This window comes from Petromyzon marinus, chromosome 7, assembly GCF_048934315.1.
Source record: "Petromyzon marinus isolate PM22_M1 ecotype Great Lakes invasive population chromosome 7, UKy_Petmar_22M1.pri1.0, whole genome shotgun sequence".
Classification (NCBI taxonomy): Eukaryota; Metazoa; Chordata; class Hyperoartia; order Petromyzontiformes; family Petromyzontidae; genus Petromyzon; species Petromyzon marinus.
The window spans coordinates 1,691,635-1,716,524 of NC_133673.1; the positions used below are offsets into that span (position 1 = coordinate 1,691,635).

At 45.2% G+C, this 24,890-nt stretch overlaps 1 protein-coding gene across 1 annotated transcript in view; it reads right to left on the reverse strand.

Annotated features, from left to right (window-relative positions):
- Positions 1-10,186: 10,186 nt before the first annotated feature.
- Positions 10,187-24,890, reverse strand: part of GTF2H3 (general transcription factor IIH subunit 3) — a 33,030-nt gene continuing 18,326 nt past the window's right edge. The window contains exons 7-13 of the mRNA XM_076065204.1: positions 23,755-23,786; positions 23,092-23,166; positions 22,246-22,300; positions 21,247-21,314; positions 20,835-20,970; positions 20,232-20,268; positions 10,187-13,834 (exon numbers count right to left, since the gene is read on the reverse strand). Coding sequence (XP_075921319.1) covers positions 13,753-13,834; positions 20,232-20,268; positions 20,835-20,970; positions 21,247-21,314; positions 22,246-22,300; positions 23,092-23,166; positions 23,755-23,786 — 485 coding nt within the window. The 3' untranslated portion in view covers positions 10,187-13,752. The remainder of the gene's footprint in view (positions 13,835-20,231; positions 20,269-20,834; positions 20,971-21,246; positions 21,315-22,245; positions 22,301-23,091; positions 23,167-23,754; positions 23,787-24,890) is intronic.

Genomic DNA, 24,890 nt, shown 5'->3' on the forward strand with positions numbered 1-24,890 from the left:
CAAATGATAGCTCAACAAAGTGACCCATCATTTGGGCATTTATAGCACCAAAATAATCGAAATAATCTCAACGAAAGAACAGCCACGGTTTCTCTCTATCCGCTCTCAGTCATCTCCAAACAGCACGTGGACGGTGTGGATATTGTCCTGCTTGAATGGAACCACAAGAGCTCACCAAACTGCATATGCGGTGAAGTGCAAACCATGAGGTGCATATCAGAATCAGAATGTATTTATATTTGAGGAATGCGATGAGCTATAAAGCTCTTTAACACATGTCCAGTGGCTTCACTTAGAACTTATGACGACCCAATATAACACGCATGTTCTCTACTCTCTGAGTAGAGTCTTGGGTAGATGAGTAGAACCGAAGCCCGGGCCTAGAAATAGTGTTGTTGTTCACAATAAAAGCTCTTAATGAATTAGGAATGTGTCCGTATCACTACAGAAGGACACAGCAAATCAGTGAGGCAGAACACAAGAGGGCAATTGGGGACGGGGTTAAGGAATTCACCGAACCGAAGAGCGCAAGAGGTCAAGTGCAGGCCTTGGCACAGAGGAGCCAAGCACTACTGGCAGCCAGCAGAGGTCACCCAGCACATGGGTACAGTGCATGGGTACAGTACATGAGCACAGGAAATGGCAAGCAGCCAGGACATGCAAGGCATGACGGTTGAGAACGACATTTATCTGAAGCACAATGCAGACCCAGCCAAGCGTACACGTGTGGAATAGGAAGGCATCCTTGGAACAAAATATTATCACGGTCAAACTAATGTTTTACATTATTAATTTTAAATATGACGGTTCAAACTTTCAGAAGAAAAACACATTTATAACAGACGTTGAGCATTCTAAGCTGCCATTGTTATGGTGGTCTTTCTCTCACAAACTTCCACCAAGGCAATGTATCCCTCCCAAACTGAGACACCTTTATACATTTATTTTCAGGAGTTTACAATTAATATTACAAAATAAATTAATTATATGCACCCGCTATTCCTCATGTGAGGGACAACCCCTGCACCCCCCCCTCCACCACTCCAAATATACAAGTCAAACTCAACCTATGCTATTGTCTATACTGAACCTCTGTTGGAGACCGCAATGAGGACCGAAGGAACAATGGGCACATTTACCTTATTCTTGGTTCTTTTGGTAAAGTCACGTGACTTTACCGAAAGAACCAAGAATATGAATCCCTGCAGTCACCAAAGCTTTAAATCCACATTTACCTTGCCACCATTTTCGGAAGCACGATGCTTGCCATCTAGAAGTACAAAGAAACGGGCGGTGAATATTTATGTCGGCACTGAACTCTTTGGCAATAACAACAATACCTCACGGCAATTGCGGTGCATGGTCAAATAATTTGAAGCGCTACTACTTGATCGTAATGGCAATAAAGAGCACTCACCATTGTCACAGACAGAATGTTCCACTTGAGCAATTTCACAATCCTCTGAAAAATAGCAAATAAGTAAATTAGGAGCATAATTCACGGCGATAATTCTGAGTACAATTTGTGTGCATGAGTGTTGACACACACGTGTGTCTGTGTGTTGAATTATGATCGTATAACATTTACTGCGTGCCGCTTCATCAGCTGTTCATCTCCTGCAAGCTCTATCCCTTCCAAAAGGTAAACGTCAGACATATAATGAGGTCGTTTGATGACTCTGCACCCACAAGTTCATTCCAGCAAACTCGCTCACCTGCAGGCACACTTCCATCGTTACTACCATGGCGACTCTTCTCAGGAAACGTCACTTGGCGATTCCGCCACCCATGCCGCAGACTCGGTCCGCCAGACACTCACCATTCCATATCATCCACACCGCGTCTAACCACCGCAGTTTGTAATAATTCCCTCAAGTTTAACATTTAGTAGGCTTTCGTGACCAATATTATCCAAGAGGCTTTTGTGTTAGATCGCGTAAATATAAATGTGTCGTTAAACCCGCCACCACCAGACAGCCAATTAGTAAGCTTTGTCTCATAAACAGAAAATGCCAATTTGTTACTAGTACAGCAGACCGGTGTGTTGGAGAGTAAATCCAATTGTTGTTGGTTTACTCTCCAACACACCGGTGTGCTGAACTAGTAACGAATTGCCATGTTTTTTTACATGACAAACCTTACTAATTGGCTGTTTCGGGTGGTGGCGGATTTAACGACACATTTATATTTGTTTGATCTAACCTAAAAAAACCTCTATTATGGACGCTTATACTAACCTTGCTCAATTCGAGAAAGGTGTTGACTAATTAATTATCGACGACAGCTTTGATAGTGCTGCTTCCATTACTGGTTGCTTGATGTAAAAAATAAAGAGCCAAATGTGCTCAAAAATAACATCGCAACGTGGTGGCTTGTGTTTATTTATCTAGAGCAGTGGTTCTTAATCAGGGGTGCACGCACCCCCTTGGGGTGCGAGATGCCCTTTCTGAGAACCAAAGGGGTGCAAGGCTGCATTGAAGTTTAATAACCACTGATCTTGAGCTACAATACCTAGAGTCACTTATGTTGAGGATTTCTCAAATTTGATGGTTACCAACATGGATTATATGAAACTAAAATAATGGTGACAACAGTGCACACCATTCATACCTTATCGATTGCAGGCGTGTCAAGGACGTGACCTCCATATTCATGAAATGTCATTCCAACATTGTTCACTGCAAATTGAAAATAACGTACAAATTACAGCAGACTCTCTATTATCGGTTTATCCGATTTAACCGCGCACCTCAGATTGAGAAAAAAAAGTATAACTCATGGATTTTCCCAGTCCAAATTAATAATCTATAAACAGTTATACATTATTATTCTTGGAAATGTTTATTACAAGTCACGTGCTTAAGCCAAACAAATATGTGCTCCGGTTAATCCGAAATCCACGTGATCGTCGCTACAGTACAGTAGTTGCAATATCTTTACAACAGTGGGCGTAGTTTGTTGGTGATTGGCTGTGGCTCTGCTGCTGTCCACTCAGTGGGCAGTCATTATGCGCAGGAGCAGGAAAGTGTTATCACTGAGCACGCGCATCGATCGGTCGACCTTAAGTATTCTTTCTTAATGTATACCTACATTAGTGGTTATTGGCCTAGAAATCCGTGGAATATGGTTATATTTTTGGATTATCAGTGATTTTAATTATCCGTGGCCGCCATCCCCATCATTAGCACGGATAAACAAGAGTTCTACTGGATAGCTTTTTATAGAATGCACCAATTCCATATCCAAACAATACAATGTGTACAGTAAATTAATAATTAATTCACTCAACCTTTGCAAAGTCACTCGGTAACTCGCTCAGTCACTGGAAAACAAATGAATTGGGGGTGCCCGAGTTGGCAGCGGTTCACAAAGCATAATCAACCAAAAACAACTCAACAGATCAACAATTGTGGCTTTAATTGAAATATATAATTTGTGATGTTCCTGGATTAAAGCGCTTCTTCATAGTACACAGAGGAGTTCCCGCGAGATGGAGTGGAAAATAAGACTAAGTAAACCCGGTTTGGACTCAAACTTGACCAACTGTAGAGTCTTAAAGCAACACTGCACCAAGGTCTTCCGGCAGACTAAATACCATCATTTTCAGGATACCCTCTTGGGGTATTTTTTCATACCCTTGGATAAAAAAAAGATTATCCCAATTTTTTTCTGGAAAGCCACAAAGACCCTTGAAGGTAAGACATCTAAATGAGTGCCACTGAGGCTTTTTTGGCTCAATGGCAGTTGCTTTTGTGATCAAACTACGATTGTACATGAGTTTACCCCACATCTTCCACGGCTCTTGTGCCGCCCCCTCTAAATAGGGAATAAAAATGTTCTCCCAAATCTCGGAATTTGAAGGCTATAAATAAATAACGTTAACTGTTAGGTTTACCAAAATTGATACGGTAGAATGCAATGTTGTTACTTTTTTAAATGATCGCTTATATAATATCGTTAGAAAAAATGTTGAGCATGTTAGAAAGGTTTTCAGTTGATACAGTAGAATGCGATGTACAGATTATAATCGTTTATCGTTATTATAAATAATGTTAACCATGTTATCAGATTATCAAAGTTGATTATATAGTAGATTGCAATGTTAATTTTATAATTTTATTATATCGTAAGAAATAATGTTGATGTTAACAACTCAAACAACCAGAACCATACACCTCAAGAAGCGCTCAAACAACAACAACCACAAACCACAACGACTCAACCACAACAACGACTCAAAACAAAACAACGACTTAACACACAACTCAGAGACTTCTCATTACACCCAATAGTCGTGGCAGGGGGTGATGGCTGACTCACGGATGCTCACTATTATTCGTAAATTCCCATGGGGAATTGGTAACAGAACACACGACGTTATTTTGTTACCAGAAAGAGAGGTAAGAGGACACACGACGTTATTTTGGCATTATCACAAAAAATAACTCAACAGTAGCAGAGAGATAAACTTACCCAAAACCCCAATGGCGAGATGTTCGATTTCATTTGAGTTGAGTTGATGCCAAAGAGCTCCATTTTGGTCTCATCTGACCACAACACTTTCACCCAGTTGTCCTCTGAATCATTCAGATGTTCATTGGCAAACTTCAGACGGGCATGTATATGTGCTTTCTTGAGCAGGGGGACCTTGCTGGCGCTGCAGGATTTCAGTCCTTCACGGCGTAGTGTTACCAATTGTTTTCTTGGTGACTATGGTCCCAGCTGCCTTGAGATCATTGACAAGATCCTCCCGTGTAGTTCTGGGCTAATTCCTCACCGTTCTCTTGATCATTGCAACTCCACGAGGTGAGATCTTGCACGGAGCACCAGGCCGAAGGAGATTGACAGTTCTTTTGTGTTTCTTCCATTTGCGAATAATCGCACCAACTTTTGTCACCTTCTCACCAAGCTGCTTGGCAATGGCCTTGTAGCCCATTCCAGCCTTGTGTAGGTCTACAATCTTGTCCCTGACATCCTTGGAGAGCTCTTAGTCTTGGCCATGGTGGAGAGTTTGGAATCTGATTGATTGCTTCTGTGGACAGGTGTCTTTAATACAGGTAATAAGCTGAGATTAGGAGCACTCCATTTCAAAGTGTGCTCCTAATCTCAGCTCGTTACCTGTATAAAAGACACCTGGGAGCCAGAAATCTTTCTGATTGAGAGGGGGTCAAATTCTTATTTCCCTCGTTAAAATCCAAATCAAGTTATACAATTTTTGAGATGCGTTTTTCCGGATTTTTTTGTTGGTATTCTGTCTCTCACTGTTCAAATAAACCTCCCAATAAAATTATAGACTGATCATTTCTTTTTCAGTGAGGAAACGTTCAAAATCAGCAGGGGATCAAATACTTTTTTCCCTCACTGTAATTCAGTAGGCTCACATGACATTGACTTCTCCAAGACAGAGGTTCTTTGCAAGCCATCTGGCTACCATGAGAGATTCGTTCATGAGGCTATCCACATATGCATATACAGAGACAATTTCAATGGAGAAGATGGATTCTGGCTTAGCAATCATTGGAAGGATTTGATAAACCATTTCGGGTCTTGATTGTTCACGCTTACGGTGGCTTTCAGACCACATCCATTATTTTCGTCTCCTCCCTCCTCTTTTCCGAACATAGATGGACTCGTCCATCTGAACAAACTTTCAAATCGCTCTCCGTGTTGCTAACGTTAAAAATCACCACCACTTTTTTCAAAATTTCTTGCTGTGGGTTTCACACCTGATGATGATTCCTTGTGTTGCAGTCGAAACGTCGTGAGAATTTAATTGTTTTAAATTTTTCTTATTTTATTGTTTCCCTTCGACATGACTTTTTACCAAAAGAACCAAGAATATGAATCCCTGCAGTCACGAAAGTTTTAAATCAAAATTTAGCTCACTTGGTTTCTCTAATCAAGGACATCTCACTGTCTCCAGATGATTTACTTCTCAGTTTCGATGTAGTCTCCCTGTTCACCAAGGTACCTGGACCTGATACCATTGCAATAATTGAAGACTTGGTCTAACAGGGACTGAATCCAGATGTACCAACTTTGGTAAGACACTGCTTAACCAACACTTACTTCACCTGGAATGGTACATTCTACAAACAAAATAAGGGTACCCCAGTGGGTTCTCCCTTATCGCCTGTGGTAGCGAATGTTTTCATGGAGAAATTTGAGACAGATGCCATCCAGACATCCACCCTACGTCCTTCCTTGTGGAAGAGATACGTAGATTAGAGGTCGAACGAAATTCGGTTTAGGTTTCGGCCGAAAGTCAATTTTTAACTTTCGGTTTACTTTCAGTTTCGGACGAAAGTATTTTTTTTTACTTCCGGTCTGGTTTTGGTTTTGGCCGAAACTGATATTGACTTTCGGTCGTCAACTGAAGATCTATTTTTAGAATATAACGCTAGTGCTACGTCTATCACTCGGCCTATTGGCCAGTCAGTCGGCGCTAGGAAATCCTATGCAATAGGCTGCAAACACACACACGTCAGCAGCAGCAGCTTGGGAGCGAGGTTACTTCGGCAACCATAGTCTGCTAATGTATATACGACCGGTCAACAAACGGCAGCCTGCATTTCCATCCGTGGGTGGAGTATCTTTGGCAGGACGACAACAAAGTGCCTCTGTTGTCTGTTCCCAGCCGCCTGCCCGCCTTGGCTTATGTGTTGCATTCGCTTCAGTCTACACGCGTGTTGATACCGAGATTAGACGTCTGACAATATGGATATTCAGCTAGTTAATAGTTCCGTAGCGAATTAGTGATAACGAAATTACGAATCTGTGTAGTTAAACTTTCGGTTTCGGCTTCGGTTTCGGCCGAAAGTCAATTTTTAACTTTCGGTCTGGTTTCGGTTTCGGTCAAAACCAGAAAGTCAGTTTCGATCGGCCTCTAACATAGATGACACATTCGTCATCTGGCAACATGGCCTGCCAGCACTGAACCAATTTCTAAACCACATCAATTCCATACATCCATCTATCAAATTCACCATGGAAGTGGAAAAGGATGGCAAGCTACCATTCCTGGATATTTTGATCGAGAAGAGACCTGATGGATCGCTAGGACACTGTCTACAGGAAAGCCACCCACACGGATGCCTATCTAAAACCTAACTCCCACCACCATACAGCCCAGAAGAATTCCCTCATAAAAAAACTACATCATAGGGCCCGTTGCATATCCGACCAGCATCACCTAGCCAGTGAGCTGGAGCACGTACACCAAGCCCTCAGGATGAACGGATATTCTGACCGTACAATCTGCAAAGCTGTCTCCCCAACCATGGGGAGACAAACATAGCAGGGATTACCAAAAATATTTCCAAAATCTTAAACAAACACAAGATCCAGGTTCGTTTCAACACAATACACATATTTTCATGGAGAAATTTGAATCAGACGCCATCCAGACTTCCACCCTCAGACCTTCCCTGTGGAAGAGATATGTGGATGACACTTTCGTCATTTGGCCACATGGCCTCCCAGCTCTGAACCTTTTCCTACACCACATCAATTCCAGACATCCCGCCATCAAATTCACCATGGAAGTGGAGAAAGATGGCAAGCTACCATTCTTAGATGTTCTGTTTGAGAGGAGACCTGATGGCTCATTGGGGCATTCTGTCTACAGGAAACCCATCCACACAGATTCCTACTTGAAACCTGATTCCCTCCACCACCCAGCCCAAAATAATTCTCTCATCAAAACTTTATACCATAGGGCTCATTGCATTTCGGACCAACACCACCTGACCAGTGAATTAAAACATGTACACCTGGCCCTCAAAAGGAATGGTTACTCTGACCGTACCATCCGCCAAGCTGTCTCTCCCTCCATACAGAAACAACCACTTGATACTCCGGTCAAAACCATCACACTTCCATATATAGCAGGCGTTACTAAAAAGATTTCCAAAATTCTAAACAAACACAAGATCCAGGTCCGGTTCAATACAGTACACAAAATTCGTGATCTGATCCCATCCGTGAAGGATGTCATTCCTGATTTACAGTACCCCGGGGTTTACAAATTGAGTTGTACCTGCGGTGATTGCTATATCGGTGAGACAAAGCGACATGTCTCTGACCGAATTCGCGAGCACAAATTAGATTTGAAACACGGCAAAACGAATTCTTCTGCCGTGGCTGATCACTGTTACAATGCTGTGGGGGATCACGATATAATTTTCTCCGATACCAAGGTTCTTTGCAAACCCACGGGCTTTTATCAGAGATTTGTTCATGCAGCAATTCAGATCTACAAACACAGACACAATTTCAACCGAGAGGATGGTTTCAAATTAAGCAACCATTGGAAAGATGTTCTAAATCGAACTAAACATTAAACTAATTTCAATGGTACAGTATATTTTTCAAGTAGTGGTACTCCAAACTTTCGCAGCTCTTATAAATTCCCTTTTCACACCATCAATAGGTAAACTCCCCCTCCCCCCCTCCCCCCCCAAGCCAAACGGCACTTACACCACCTCTTTCCTAAAATCCGCCAATCAAATGCTAATTTTTATGCTAATTTCTCTGTCAGAACACCTTGTTTGCTCGCACACAGTTTAAAGGTCCGCTGTCTGAGCGTGGTTGTGTTTCGCTAAATTCTCCTGTTTGATGAGTACTAGGTGCCTCGGTGAATGTATATGCTCTGACTTTAACATAGCTATTTCTGTGACCAGTTACAAGCTAATCACTCAGCTATTTCAATGCTAAATTCTATGCTAATTCCTTTGTCATGGGGTACCTCTGCGGATGTGTATACTTTAACTTAGCTATTTCAATGAGCCATTTCAATGCTAAATTATATGCTAATTCCTTTGTCAAGGCGCTTGGTGTTTTTCTTCTCACACAGCTTAAAGGTCGTGATCTAAGCGCTGTCCTCCAGACAGTCTCGTTCCTTCACCTGATGAAGGCCGCTTGTGTTGTGGCCGAAACGTCGTGATTTTTTTTATTTTATTTTCACCTACGTGATTTTACCCAATAGAACCAAAGAGTATACAATACACATAATCCGTGATTTGATCCCATCTGTAAAGGATGTGATTCCTGATATGCAATACCCGGGTGTCTACGAACTGAGTTGTGGCTGCGGCAGCAGTTACATTGGGGAAATGAAACGACGTGTCGGACCGCGTTCGCGAACACAAGGCAGATCTGAAACACAGTAGGACCAATACCTCTGCCGTTGCTGATCATTGATTTAACGCAGTGGGCTCACACGAAATGGACTTTTCCAAGACGAAGGTACTCTGCAAACCCACCGGCTATTATCAGAGATTTGTTCATGAAGCCATCCAGATATATAAACAGACAACTTCAACCGAGATGGGTACAAACTGAGCAATCATTGGAAGGACGTTATTAACCAGGTAAAGTCTTAACTTACTGTGATGTTTCCATCCTACCTGCCCATGTCAGCTGTTACTTCCTACTCCTTGGTGTCTCTCTGTGCCTCTCTCGGATCTATCTCCTGGTGACTCAGGTGCCGCTACGGGGTCCCAATTTCTGCCCCGCCCCCTCCCTCCTTCTGTCTCCCCCTTACAGCCGATCTCTCAGATCTCTCCCCCAGTAACTCTAGTGCTGCTGCGGGGTTATACTTTCTGCCCCGCCCCCTCTCTCCCCCCCTTCCCCCAGTGACTCAGGTGCTGCTGCATGGTCTCTCAGCAGATCTCTCCCCCAGTACAGCTGCGGGATCCCACTTTCTGCCCGCCCCCCTTCTCTCTCCCCCCTACCGCCAAGGCCTACGATATAACCTCGTGCCACGGCATCTCTCTTGCCTACTTCAGCATTTTTTTCTTTCCGTAGTTGCCTCACCTGATGACGATTGCTTGTGTTGCGATCGACACGTCGTGATCTATTATTTTTCTACCTATGTGACTTCACCGAAAGAACCATAGAATATGGATTTCTGCAGTCACGAAAGCTTCGACACCCACGAGAAAGAAGTTTGACTACGTGCGTGATCCACCAGCCCTCGTCACCTCAATGGAGTTGAAGTACAGGCCACGTGCGTAACCACTACCCTTTTGTGATAACCATCCAGTGCTTTGCTCCTGTGGTGAGCATCACTCCCATTGTTGCTGTAAGCTGACTGCTGCCAACTGCCAAGTTGCATCGTTTATCAGCAAAGATCTCGCATATGATTCTTATGGCGGTACTCCAGGGTACCAAATAATACAAAATGGCCGAGGCAAATTAAATTTTATTTCTGGGACACTTTTTTTCCAGGGGTGTACTTAACTCCACAACTGGGGTACCAATTAATCAGATATCAGTGCTACTCCGCGATGTCGAAACGCCATACATTAGCATAAAAACATCCGCTTTCGAAAAATTCAACTTTGAATAGTGCATCGTGTACATCTCGTCGAGATGAGTCGATTGCCGCATCGCCGACCATCAACAGACTCAAAATGACTGCATCACGAACATCATGCGAGAGCCGGCGTACAATGGTACCCCGGGGTACCGCCATAAGGTTCATATAGCCTGTAAACAAACTGTTGGGGAAGTACTGTTAGCGAGTAGCGCCTATGAAGGGTGGCACGGCGCACGAGGGGGTGGGAGGCTCAGCACCACGCCGTTTTGTCAACCAAATGACGATGTTTACACACCGCACCATGTACTTAATTGATGCTGAGTTGACCTAGGGGAGACCCCAGGACCGGTTCAGATAATCTTAACTGGTGTTGGCCGTGAGCGGGGATCAAACTTGGGTTGCCGAGTTCGTAGCGCAATGTGCTAACCTCTGCACAGCACACAGTCTGAGCTAAACACAGCTGGTACCATTCATCAATGAGTTCACTCAATTATAAGTCCTCCTTTACCACATCTCATCTCCCTAGCCTGTGTTAGGCTCCGTCTCTCTAGCCAGCTAAACAGAAGCTGCTTGGGCATCCGGTGGCTGGACATGTGGGCTAAATGACCCAGCCAAATCAGCCTCGCCTGCTGGCAGCTCACTACGTCCATTACTATCAAGTCTCCGAGCTTCAACCGTAATACAACCTGGTTAAATCGATCTCGAACATTTCAAGCTGGCACACATGTTCAGTGCTGCCAAACAATATTTGGAGCTTTAGGTGGTGGCTGGCTTATACACTGCCCAGTGACTGGGACTCCTCCACCCTGTAGACCAATACACGGTAACTCAAGAAGTTATCGGGGTTTGACGACAGTACATAAGCAGGTGTTTCGCTTTGGAGGGGCTGATGGCAAGGTATCACCACCTTTTATAGCAAGCTCCTGGTGCAAATCAGGTGGTGTTCTTTTGAGCTTCATGACAGTTTTCTGTCGGGGTTGCCATGTGATGTCACGCAATGCAAAATCTACACATGCTGGGTGGCAGAATTGGTTGATCGGTGCCACACGAGGCCTTGCCGGCATGGCGAGTGCCGGCCCGGGGTAGCTCCCGCCTCTGGTAGACCATCGTGCGCATCACAGCTGGTCTCGGTTAGCAACTCCTCCGGGGGCGCGTCGCGTGGCCCTCTAATACGCCACCGGGCCTGGCTGCAGACTCGATGGGCCCGCCTTCGGCAGGTCTCCATCTCTTCCTCAGTGTCCTCATCCCCTGTATAGAACAGTCCTTCCCCCGAGCACGGCCCTCCTCCACCTGGTGCCCGTACCTGGTTTGCCCAGCTCGTTGGCATTCGAACCCAAAAGGTGTGGGTTTTAGCGGGACACGCCTCCCCGTTTCTCCGCATGTACACTCTTCAGTTCGCCCTCTGCCTTCCCTTTCCAGGTTTCCGCCCACCCGGGCAAGAGTTTCCAGATTCGCTACAGAACAGGGAGGGGTCATGTGGGACTCGTCAGCGCCGTTCATATCACCCAGACTTTCCCATTACAAACTCACCCCTCCTCCCTTAAACCCCTCCACCGCCCGTTAACTTCTAATTAGCTTTTGAATTATTCCCAGCGAGAAGCAGTCGTTCTGACAGGCTTTGGACCTGGCCATTTCCTTCATTCTGCTGGGGAACACCACGTGTCTGATCAACATTGAGCCTCGTACATTAGAAAAACACAGTCAGGCCTCCAACTTGTGAGTGACTTTCCTTAAAGACTTTTGTCTTGGGTGTGGGGAATGACGGTCCTAACATTAACTGAGTGGCAGAGAGAGAGATCCATAAGCAATGTGTTTCACATTGAGCTTGCCCCTACGAAGCAAACAGGGGGATTTACAAAGGTTCCTTTGTGTGTTTGTGTGCTTATCTACATTTGCATGGCTGCGTTATCTGCATTTGCATGGCACCGTTGGCACATGCGGGTGTGTGATGATGACGTTAATCATGTGAGAGCTGTGCCTCCTGGGGGGCGCACCTGCCCTGCTGCCCACATTAGCAGGTAAACGGTGCAGGCTTGAGCACAGGTCATGGTCCGCTCGGTGGTCTATGGCTCCACAGACGTTTGCCGCGGAGGTGAGCGGAGTGTATCGGTTGCGTCAACTCTCAGCCGTTCTTCAGTAAAAACTTGAAAATGTATCAAACTCACAAAAGTATGCAATCAGTCAACTACAATTAACGATATGTACACAGTTTGCAGAGATTAAAGGAATTCTCTTGAATGCGATTACTCTCCGTTAAATCGCCGGTGTGTAACCCAGCCTCTTACCGACCCCAGCCGGACAGCAGACCGCCCGGGTCTTCTCCCTGGCCATGGGCTCCCAACACTCCTCCTACTTTTAATCCCTCCCACCCCAACACTGCTCGTCATGTAGGCCACCCGTCTCCCCCTAGCCCCTCCACATGAAACCTTGCCTCATTTACTTCAAAATTCTGTAGCCCTGGGTGGCCAATTTGAGAGATATCGCAACTGCGAGGTGCGCTGCATCGTGTCAACCTTGCTGCGAACCCTGTTAACTTCCCTCTCTTCAGTAACCCCGCCACCCCACTGTTCTCCAACTTATCGCTGGCCCCCTCGCTGACGCAACCTCAATGCTATTCTAAGTGCTGCCCTTATCCGTCGCAGCACCGCAATGACTCCCAAGTCAGTGCGACGATGTCACGGTACCTATTGACTTATTTTAGGTTTATAAAAACGGTCACTGCATCGCCCACTCTCAGATGCGCTTCTGCGGCTGTCTGGAACGCTCTTCCTTCCCATATTAGTAGGCACTGGAGGTACGAACTTTTAAATCTAAATTGAAACTAATTTCTTTAGAACTGCCTTTTGTGTTTAGTTTGTCCTTCCCCGTACCTCCAATTAGCACGGTTGGCTACGCACGGTGCAAAAGAAGTTCAACATACATATGTTCTTTGGTTCTTTCGGTAAAGTCACGTAGATTCTTTCGGTAAAGTCACGTAGGTTCTTTCGGTAAAGTCACGTAGGTATAAAATAAAATATATATCTACGTGACTTTACCGAAAGAACCAAAGAGTATGGATTCCTGCAGTCACGACAGCTTCAAATCAAGATCATACATGTTTTTGTTATTCACACACTACTAAATAATTTTTGTTACATTAATTGGCTTATTTTATGGCTCAATACAACTGCACGTTACTTGACAGACCGAGGCTGACTTTGAGAAATATGTCCAGGGTTGGTCAGTGGAACCTGCATTAACCCCCAACACCTCCAAGGTGGTTCTTGCAAAGCACGTGGGGGACATTTGTTGCATTTGTATGCCAAATGCAACAAATGTGCCTTTGCCAGCGGGGGAGGGGGGGGGTGTAAATCTGAAATAAGAATGTACACAATGCTTAACGTAGCGTCGTGTACGTATACACAGTGCACATGCACATTCTGTCGGCATGTCTAAGACGTCAGCCCAGATGGAAGTTTTGATTTCTTCTTCTTGGTTTTGAGTCCAAGAGGTAAAGCCAGCCGGAATGCCGTCCTGTATGTGCATAGTGATGTAACACAGTGATTTATATAGCATCGTGATGTAGCAAACATACATGTAGCATAGTGATGTATGTAGCATCGTGAGGTAGCTAACATACATGTAACATAGTGATGTATGTAGCATAGTGATGTATGTAGCATAGTCATGTATGTAGCATAGTGATGTAACAAACATACATGTAGCATAGTGATGTAACATGATAGAAGTAACAGTGAAATATGTAGCATAGGGATGTATGTAACATGGTGATACATGCAGGATAGTGGTGTATAATGCAGATATTTAGCGTGTTTGTGTATGTGCGATGTGCAGCTGATAGATTTATGAAGAACTAGTGGTAAGTATCTGGCGTTGCCCGGGCGAAAAAGACAGGCATACACATCGACTTACACACAGGCATCGACCCATGCACGCAGAAACTTACACACACACATAAGGACTCACACAGACAGACATCGACTTTAGACACACACACATGGAGTTACACACAACAACAACCGCCATTCGCCACTAAGTGGCGGTGACGTCACCACGACGCTTGTGCCAGGCCATGTGCACCTTGAGGCCACGTGGCCTCAAGTTACACACACACATCGACTCGCACACACATATTAACCTACACACACACATACACACATTGCCGTACACACATCGACTGACACACATAGACTCACAGAAAAAATACACATCGACTCACCCACGCACATAGAGCCACACACACATGGACTGACACACACACATGGACTTACGCACACACACACGTACACTCACACAACAACCGCCATTCGCAACTAAGTGGCGTTGACGTCATCACGATGCTTGTGGAAGGCTATGTGCACCTTGAGGCCACGTGAAGTGTCGAACACCCGCTGGCAAGAGGCCACGGGGCAAACACAGGTGCCACGGGTCGACTGAGATGACTGGCTGATGCACGAGCTGTGCCCCCTACTGTGCCAACTTGCTGTGCATTAGCCACCCGGCGCTTCGCTCGTTGTTGTGAGCGTCGCTCCTCCGCCCTCCGTTGTTGTTGAAGGGCGACTGCCTCCAACTGCCCAGTAGCGTCCTTCACGAGCATCCTCCACTGAGGCCGGTCTTGACACCGCTGGTACCAGTCATCGGCAAGTCCACTCAGCTCCACATCCTCCTGTACCACATCACTCCATCTTGTCTAGCTCGTGCCGAGACCGTTTAACCCTCTCGATCCGACCGAACAAAATCCTTGCAGTCACGAAAGCTTTAAATCGAAATCGAACAAAAGCAGTTTAGGCATGCGGTGGCTGGGCATGTGGGCTACATGGCCCACCCAACGCAGCCTTGCCTGCCGTAGGAGCTCACGGATGGGACTTTGTCCAGATCTTTCAAGGATTTGTGAGCTCCTCACACAATCCAGCCTGGTTAAACCCAGGATGGATGGTAGGCAGGCCAGCCTAAATGTTTCTAACTGGTGAAGATGTTCTATTAGTGGGGTCCACGTTTCGCAAGCGTAGAGAAGGGAGGGGATGACCGTGGACGAGAAAACCTGGAGCTTCGTGCCGAGCGAGAGACCAGGTAGCTTCCACACAGCGTTATGCAACAGATGAAAAGATAATGCCGCTCGACTGTTTCGGAGTGAGACCTCTGCTGTTAAACCAGAGCCGGTCATAAGCATACTGCCCAGGTACGGAAAACTCTCCACTCTCTCCACAACTGCCGCATCACCAATTGTGAGTTGTGGGGGTGGATTGTCCGATGGTACAAAATACCCAGGCAGGTGCTTAGTTCTGGTGGGGCTGATGGTAAGGCCCCACACCTCTTAGTGGCAAGCTCCAGGTTCAGCAGCAGCGCCTCCAACCTCTCCTCTGAGTGAGCAGCAATTACCAGATCATTGGCATACATAACGTGGTTGAGCAATAGGAAGCTATCCCTTGACTGCACCAGGCATCGATCAGCCTCCCATTGTATCTGTACCAGATGGGAATTCCTCTGGTACAGTCATTGAAGGCTTCACGAACTACGTGGTCAAAATATATGGTAAATAATGTGGGAGCCAGAGGACATCCCTGTCGCACCCCAAGGTGTAGAGGGAATGGCTATGACTCACGGCCACGTAGTTTTACGCGGGGCCGCTCACCATCATGAAGGTCGTTAAGGATTGTGAGCAAAGGGTGAGGGACCCCGAAAGCATGAAGAACAACCCAGAGCCCAGGCCTACTGATAGTATCATAGGCCTTGACCAGGTCAATAAACAACACAACCGCCATTCGCCACTAAGTGGCGGTGACGTCACCACGACGCTTGTGCCAGGCCATGTGCACCTTGAGGCCACGTGAAGTGTCGAACGCCCGCTGGCAGGAGGTCACGGGGCAGGCCCAGGTGCCACGGGTCGACTGACTGAGATGAATGGCTTATGCACCACCTATGCCCCCTACTATGCCAACTTGCTGAGCTTTAGCCACCCTGCGATCCGCTCGTTGTTGTGAGCATCGCTCCTCCGCCCTCCGTTGTTGTTGGAGGGCGACTGCCTCCAATTGCCCAGTAGCGTCCATCACGAGCCTCCTCCACATAGGCCAATCTTGACACCGCTGGTACCAATCATCGGCAAGTCCACTAAGCTCCACATCCTCCTGTACCACATCACTCCATCTCTTCTCTAGCCCGTGCCGCGCCCGTGTAGCCCCCTCGATCCGGCCGAACAAAAGCTGTTTCGACATGCGGTGGCTGGGCATGCGGGCTACATGGCCCAGACAATGCAGCCTTGCCTGCCGGAGGAGCTCACCGATGGGACTTTGCCCAGATCTTTCAAGGACTTGTGAGCGCCTCACACAAACCAGCCTGGTTAAACCCAGGATGGATCGTAAGCAGGCCAGCCGAAATGTTTCTAACTGGCGAAGATGTTCCATTAGGGGGGTCCACGTTTCGCAATCGTAGAGAAGGGAGGGAATGACTGTGGCCGAGAAGACCTGAAGCTTCGTGCGGAGCGACAAACCAGGTAGCTTTCACACAGCGTTACGTAGCCGATGAAAAGATAATGCCGCTCGACTGATTCGGAGTGAGACCTCTGCTGTTAAACCGGAGCCAGTCATAACCACACTGCCCAGATATAAGAAACTCTCCACTCTCTCCACAACTGCCCCATCACCAATTTGGAGTTGTGGGGGTGGAGTGTCCGATGGTACAAAATACCCTGGCAGGTGCTTAGTTTTGGTGGGGCTGATGGTAAGGCCCCACCTCTTAGTGGCAAGCTCCAGGTTTAGCAGCAGTGCCTGAAACTCCTCCTCTGAGTGAGCAGCGATTACCAGATCATCGGCATACATAACATGGTTGAGCAATAGGGAGCCATCCCTTGACCGCACCCGGGCATCGATCAGCCTCTCATTATATCTGTCCCAGATGGAAATTCCTCAGGTACAGCTATTGAAGGCCTCACGAACTACGTGGTCAAAATAGATGTTAAATAATGTGGGAGCCAGAGGACATCCCTGTCGCACCCCAAGGTGTACAGCGAATGGCTCCGACTCCCGGCCACGTAGTTTTACCCGGGCTCCCTCACCATCGTGAGCAGAGGGTCAGGGACTCCGAAAGCACGAAGAACAACCCAGAGCCCAGGCCTACTGATGGTATCATAGGCCTTGACCAGGTCAATAAAGCAGAGATGTCGGTCTTGTTGTAATTCCCTACACCTTTGCTGTAGCAAACAGACAGAAAATATGGCATCCGTGCAGGACTGCCCTTTCCTGAAACCACATTGAGGCTCCGCAAGCCTCTCCTCAGCGTACCTAGCAAGGCGATGTTGAATAATCCTTGCCAGGACCTTTCCCGGCACACTGAGGAGTGAGATGACCCTGCAGTTGTTACAGTCTGTGTGGTCCCCCTTCTTTAAGAGGGGGACCCTTCTTAAAAAGGGGGACCACCAGGGCATCCTTCCAGTCATGTGGAACCTGTCCAGTGGTCCAGACTGTTGTTATGATGTCATGTATGGCAGTCTGTGCACAAACGCCACCCTCCCTCAGCATTTTGCTTGGGAGATCATCTCTGCTCGGTGCCTTTCCTAGTCTCAGACTCTGGATCGCCTTTAGTACTTCCTCAACAGATGGCACCTCAAGCCAGCCACTCACAGGGGGTGACTTCTTCAAATATTTGGGGCACCGCAGCCTCCGCAGGGTCATCCCCACTTTGTCCCACGATGTTTCCCATGTCGAGGGATTTCCCCTCTCCCAGGACTTCACAGAAATGCTCAGCAAATCTGCAAACCTGCCACGTACACACAGCGACTAACACACGCACATCGACTGACACACACAAACATATCGACTCACACACACACATATGGACTCACACACACATAGACATCCACTTTAGATACAGACACATGGAGTTACACACACATATCGACGTACACACATACAGCGACTCGCACACACACACATTGACTCACACACAGACATACGTGGACTCACACACACATTGACCTAAACACACATACACATATGGACTCTGACACACAGACATCTACTTTAGATACACACACATGGAGTTACACACACATATCGACTCACATACAAGCATTGACTTACACACACACATCGAGTGGCACGCACACATGTATGGACTTACACACACATGTGGACTAACACACACGAAATGACACACACACATCGACGTACACACACACATCAACAGACACACAAATGCACATTGACTTATACACTCACAAGGAGCCATGCACACACATCGACTAACACACACATTGGCTAACACAGACACAGCGACTGATACACACGCATGGACTGACACGCACACTTGGACTGACGTACACACACACATCGAGCTTTGTCCGTTCGAAAAAGACAGACACACACATCGACTCACACACACACATCGACGTGCACAGCAGTCCCCGATGATGGCACAGCTATCAGCATCACAGTACTATGTATCACTAAATAGCGTGACGTGAGCAATCGAAACAATGGAAATGAATTGAAGATATAAGCTAGAATAAGTCGACATTATAGAGCAGCAGTACACGCAGGTAAGTTAAGAAACAGGCTACAGGCTAGATTATAGACCTCCAGTACGCAGACTCAATGAAATAGGCATTACAAGAGTTGACATAATAAGCTGGCAATATGGTCAGCAGCTGAAAAAGCCGGATACAGTCTACATGAAAGGCTGGCACTACATTGAGTGAGATAAAGAAGCAGGCAACAGATTATACAGTGGCATACACTCTAAATGGCCAAAATAAATATTAACAGTGTAGATAATAGAGTGCCAGTGCACTGACGCTAATTAAGAAGCAGGCCACATGACAGACTGCCAGTACACTGGCTCAGCCTCATGAAAACACACCTAACTAAAAAAAATAGCTACTTTATATTGAAATCTAAGTTGTCTACACACAAACATTATTAAAGTAATATTTGCAAACTAAATTGTTTCATAATAGTAAACGATCTACGTGAATTATTCGTGAAAGAAGCAATAAAATTGTAACCAACATTGCCGTGGTGAGGCCTAGTCCCGTGCAGAGCCTGCGTACTCGCCTAGATTGCCCAGCCGGCCGAGGTGCCTCCCTGGCAGGCTGGGGGCTGTGCCGCGACCCCCACACCCCCCCCCCCCATGAATAATACTGCAAAAGCGCTATAACATATACATCTAGGGACTTTATAGTAGTAACTGCACGTCGGTGGGGGGGGGACATAACACCGTGAGGAATTAACCTCAGCGTTGTGTGTGTATTTGGTGCATTTCTATCGCGAATGGAAATATGTGCCGATCATGTGTGCATTGCTAGGGGCAATCCCTGTCAGCAGTTAAAAGTGTAATTTTATAAATATGTATAATACTAATGTGTGCGACTTACCTTGCAGAGTGTGCAGGCGAATAAAGAACCACACACACCTCTGGCGATGGCGCGTGTGGATTGCTAGGGGCTAAACTAATGGGCGTTGTGCGCAAGTGCAGCCTGCTGCGCTGCTGCGTTGTCTCTGCAGTAGCGGCGAATGGAAATAAATAAATAATGCCTGACCTAATATATAAAGAGAAATCGCCCCAAAACGCTATTTTAACTAATTTAAAGGTGACGGACGTGAAAAAGGAATAGCGCTTGCCAACCACGGGGCTTACGGCGTGGTACCTGGAAAAATATTTTTTACGTAAACCCCACCGTTTGAGAGCCAAATCCCTAGCAAGCGCGTGAACACGCACAGACAGACAAAGAATGCCTTTTATAGGTAAGATGAGACATGCCAAAGTACAGTACGTGGCATGTTCATGAAGTATTTGCACAAGAGAGAAACAAAAACTAATTATGCATTGTAAATAACAATAATATTGTACCTTTTGGAAATATTACAGTTTAAAAAACACTAGAACTGTGTCATGATGTGCAGTTGGGAACACTTACTCGCAAGTTGTGCAGATTGGGCTAAAGGTGCAGAAAACTGCAGGGCAGAGGGAGGGAGGAAACACAAATGGACTTAACACATGAAGCAAAAGTGTGTTATGGTTTATCGTCCTCTAGTGGCAGATCATCGCTATTTCTTCTGCACTTCTAGATGAAGGCCTCTGCATAATGACATCATCCCTTGCAATCCCACTATGTCACAATCCATCTAGCTTCTGGAAACTAGCTGATCTCACAGCTCCAACTCCGTGGTGGGCTTCCTCTCGGGCATGTTCCCTGCTTTGACTGCTTTTCAGTCAGCAGTTTTGACAATGGGCCATCATCCCATAAAAGCTACATGTCTTGCCCAACCCACTTACTTTTATGTAGTCAAGATGATATCTCTGACTTGTATGTTTTCATCCAAGTGTGAAAGACACATTTATTACGATGCAAGAATGATGCATGCAGGATACCAGTCCTGCCACAATTTCCACAGACCAAATGCGTATTTATCTACAATGTTTTGGTCTACCAAAACACAAACACACAGATGCCAGTTCCTGTACGGTTTAAACCCGGCCGGGTGGTAACCCAGATGCGGGTACATGCGTAGGGCCTTACTGGAGAGGCACACGGAGCAGACGTAGCCAATGGCGATGAGGTTGCGGTGGCAGAAGCAGGCAGCGCGGTAGTCCACCTGCACGGGGGGTGGGAGGACCAAGCTGGCACGCAGCTCAGGGTCTGGGAGGAACACCCACTGGGTGAAGTGGGGGGAGAGCAGGAGGGGGCACGTTAGGGTGCGATGGAGGAAAGGCAAAAGGTGGCAGTGGGGAACAGATGCAAGTGGAATTGGGAGGGGCATGAATAGTGAAGGTAAAGAAGGGAAATTGAGAATAGAAAGGAAATTACACAAATCAGGGAAAAACAATGGTTAGAAAAATTTGACAAGTACTCAATTCTATGTTAAAATTTTAATTTGCAAAGTTTACAATTAATGCACGTGTGTAATTTTACAATTAAAATAGTTACAAACCTGCAAATATTGCAATAAGGCTGCTATCTGTGGAACTTGCAGATAGATGCCACCTGTGATGTCACATGCCTGTCAAAATAGTCAAAATATGAAATACTCTTAATGGAGATGCAACTTTCCATGATTTACTTTTACAAAGTTGCTAGCAAAGCCAAAACCTTTTTATGTGTAAGTATAGTAGACTCTCGATGATGCTAATCTCTAGCAATACAATGGCTTCTTCAGCACCGTAGTCGTGGGGTTACATTAACAGATTGACATGCTAATCTCTAGCAATACAATGGCCGAGGTATATTACTTGTAAATTCCATGTCTAGCCTCACCCACTTACCCTTGGGTTGTACCCATCTCAAACCTCTACAACCTCTTGCTGCAGTAGTTCTCTCACTATATTTATCCTGCCTCAGCAGTTCGCCTGCTGTATTTTTTCACCTAAAGACAATTGCTCGTGTTGCGATCGAAACGTCGTGATTTTTTATTGTTTTTCTATCTACGTGACTTTACCGAAAGACTCAAAGAGTATGAATTCATGCAGTCACGAAAGCTTTAAGTCAACATGTTATGGTTAATAAAATTGCATTTGTTAAGGAACAAAACTAAAATTTGTAGTAAAGAATGTGTTGATCTTGTTTTCTTAGAAAAGTCCAGAAGACTCGGCCAACCAAGTGGACAGCAGCAGAGCCACGCCAATCAACATCAATCAAAGTCCGCCCACTGTTGTAAAGATATGAACCACTGTATTGTAGAGGCGATCACGTGGATTTAGGATTAACCAGAACACATATTTGTTCGGTTTAAGCAGGTGACTTGTAATAAATATTTCCTATAATAATAATAATTTATAACTGTTTTTAGATTATAAATTTAGGCTTAAGGGAAAATCCATGAGTTACTAATTTATGCCAAAATGTCAGGTACTCGGTTAATCCGCAAATCGGATAAACCGCACGTGGATAATCGAGTCTACTGTACACAGTAAAAACAGAGGAAAACTACTTTCCTGTTGCAGAAGACCTGAGTCTGATCCCAAAACACAGGCATCAATAAATATATTCTGTGGGAAAGAGGAACATATGAGAACAGCATTGTCATCATAACGTACATACACATGATATAATTAATGGGAGGTTTTAAAGAGCGTATCTAAGAATTTGCAGGGAATTTGTTGTAATTGGTGCAATGGTAAGCGAGGCAAGAGGGTGTGCGAGTTGAAGGGAAGGGAAAGAGGCAAAGTGGAATGATAACAATGGAGAAGGGTTTCAAGAGTTGTAAAGATGCAAGCAAACTGATAGGGAACAATTACAGAACAGTGATACGTTCAGTTCTGTTATATGGTGCAGAGACGTGTTCACCAAGGGACAAAGAAGAAGCTCGAAAAGACAAACATGCCGAGATGGAGTTTGAGATTATCTTCAAAGGGAAAGGAGAATTGGAGAAGTTAAAGCCTCTTCACAGGTGACTAAAATATGGTCTAGGTCAGGGAGGTGAGACTTCGAAGGAGATTAGAGTTTCAAAGACTCACACAGAGACCCAAAAGTCTCACACAGAGACCCATAGACTCACATAAGAGACCCATAGAGTCACTCAAAGACCCACTGATTATAAGAGCTATGGAGATGCCACCAGTGCAGGACAGACGTATAATACTGAGAAGGCAATGGCAGGATGTGGTGGAACATGATACGTGGACAGCGGACCTTACTGGAGAAGAGGCACAGAATATAATCTCATGGAGCAGGGAAATCCGAGCAGCCGGCCGCCATGCAAAAATGGTACTTTTTGGCTGAGTGTAAGAAGAGATGTATACACAATTGTATACATTTTAAACAAAGTGTTGATACAAACCTGTTTCTGTGCCGCAAAAATGACATTCATGAAGTTCATGTACTGAGAAGCACTGTCGTCCGCAGCTTTAATCACCTGGCAAGACAAACACGGGAGTTTCAATGGTTGCAGGTCAATTAATTTTTCAAAGCTTTTAAGGTGGCTAAGAAAATTATCTGCATGGTTGTTGGTCTAGATAACAGATGCTGAGACAGAATTATGTAAAATGACAAAGGCAAAAATCGATGTTTATCACAATTAAAAATAAAAAAATTTCAATGAAATAATTTTTAATTAAATTGAAATTGCCTCATTAAATGTCAATGGATTGTGACCCTTACAATTAATCGAGCATTCTCCATCTCCCTTGGTGCTGATAGCATGAGCAAAGCTCTACATGAGCCACAAGACTGCACATCCTGGAAGGCTTGTGTGTGATGTATGTTGGTGAATACAAAACAAAAGGATTGTGGCTCTGCTAATTTGTATCTTGATGTGTCTATGCCATGCTACTTACTACCAGATGTTTATTCAGGCGAGCCTAATTGTTGTTACAAGAAAAACATACAGCTCACACTAATACATTTTAACAAGGGGCCAAAAATGTGTATCGTAGAAGCTGTAGTTGAGACACTGTGTATAATGTGTAGGTGACGGGATTTCAGTGTACATGGATAAACCGACCAGAATTCTGGACTTTACATCTTGTCCTGCCCCTACACACATTGGTGAACACACGCGCACACAGGGAGAAGCAAATAAGGGCTTGGATAAGGCACATAGATTGTAACATTAACAAGTGCATCACTACAATGTTACTCTTAAGATGTCTAGATGAAGGAGGCATAGAGTGGTATGGCTGGAGAGAAATAACTGCAAAGCCTTTGTCAATGCACTCAACTGCAAGGCCTCTCAATATAATGAGGAGCTGTTTGACCATACATCATCATCCTAAGTCGGTGCAAGTTGGTGAAAGCGGGGCCCCAAGATTAGTCCAGATATCACTCGCCACCAATGTTAACTGTAGACATTTGTTCTCAAACAACCGAGGGCATCGAATCTGCCGTATCCTCTCTGCCCATGTATCCTAAATTATAATCAGAATTTGTATTTATACTGGAGAAATCCGATTAGCTATAAAGCTCTTTTTCACAGATGTCCGGTATGGGCAGGTATGAATGTTACAACAACAAAAAAACACCACAGGAGTGCGAAGTATAGGAAAGGTAAACATATCACTTCAAATATACAAATATAATCAAAATATTTTTTATATCTTACCAGCTAAATCCCACTGAGGTATTAACTTATTTTTCAGACGTGACCTGGCCACAAATGAAAGCTCAAGAAAGTGTACTCAAGAAAGTGGCTTATCATGTGTACATTTATAGCAGCAAATGTATCTAAATAATCTCAATGTCGGGCCTGCCACCAGTCTCTTTACCACACTACATAGTTTAAGTTTATTTTATTTGTCATGCAGATGCTCTCGTTTAGCCAGTTTCCTGGCTATTTTACAAGGGAGATATGTGGTGCATGAGCACAGCAACAACAACACAAATACAAAAACATAAATATCGCAGAGGTTGAGTTACATGGTCCTTCTGGAATATTGCAGAACAATCGAGGTATTTAACGGTTGTCAATGACACACACACGAATAAAAAAAACAGTGCAAATATAATGAGATGAAGATGCGCCAGAGAAAGTTATCTATAAGTGCAAGTAAGCTCTGTGTTTTTGTTGTTTAATCGAGAAATAAAGGGGAGTGAAGCGAGGAAACCAAGCTGCAGATGAGCGACAAGGGTATTTTAGAAACG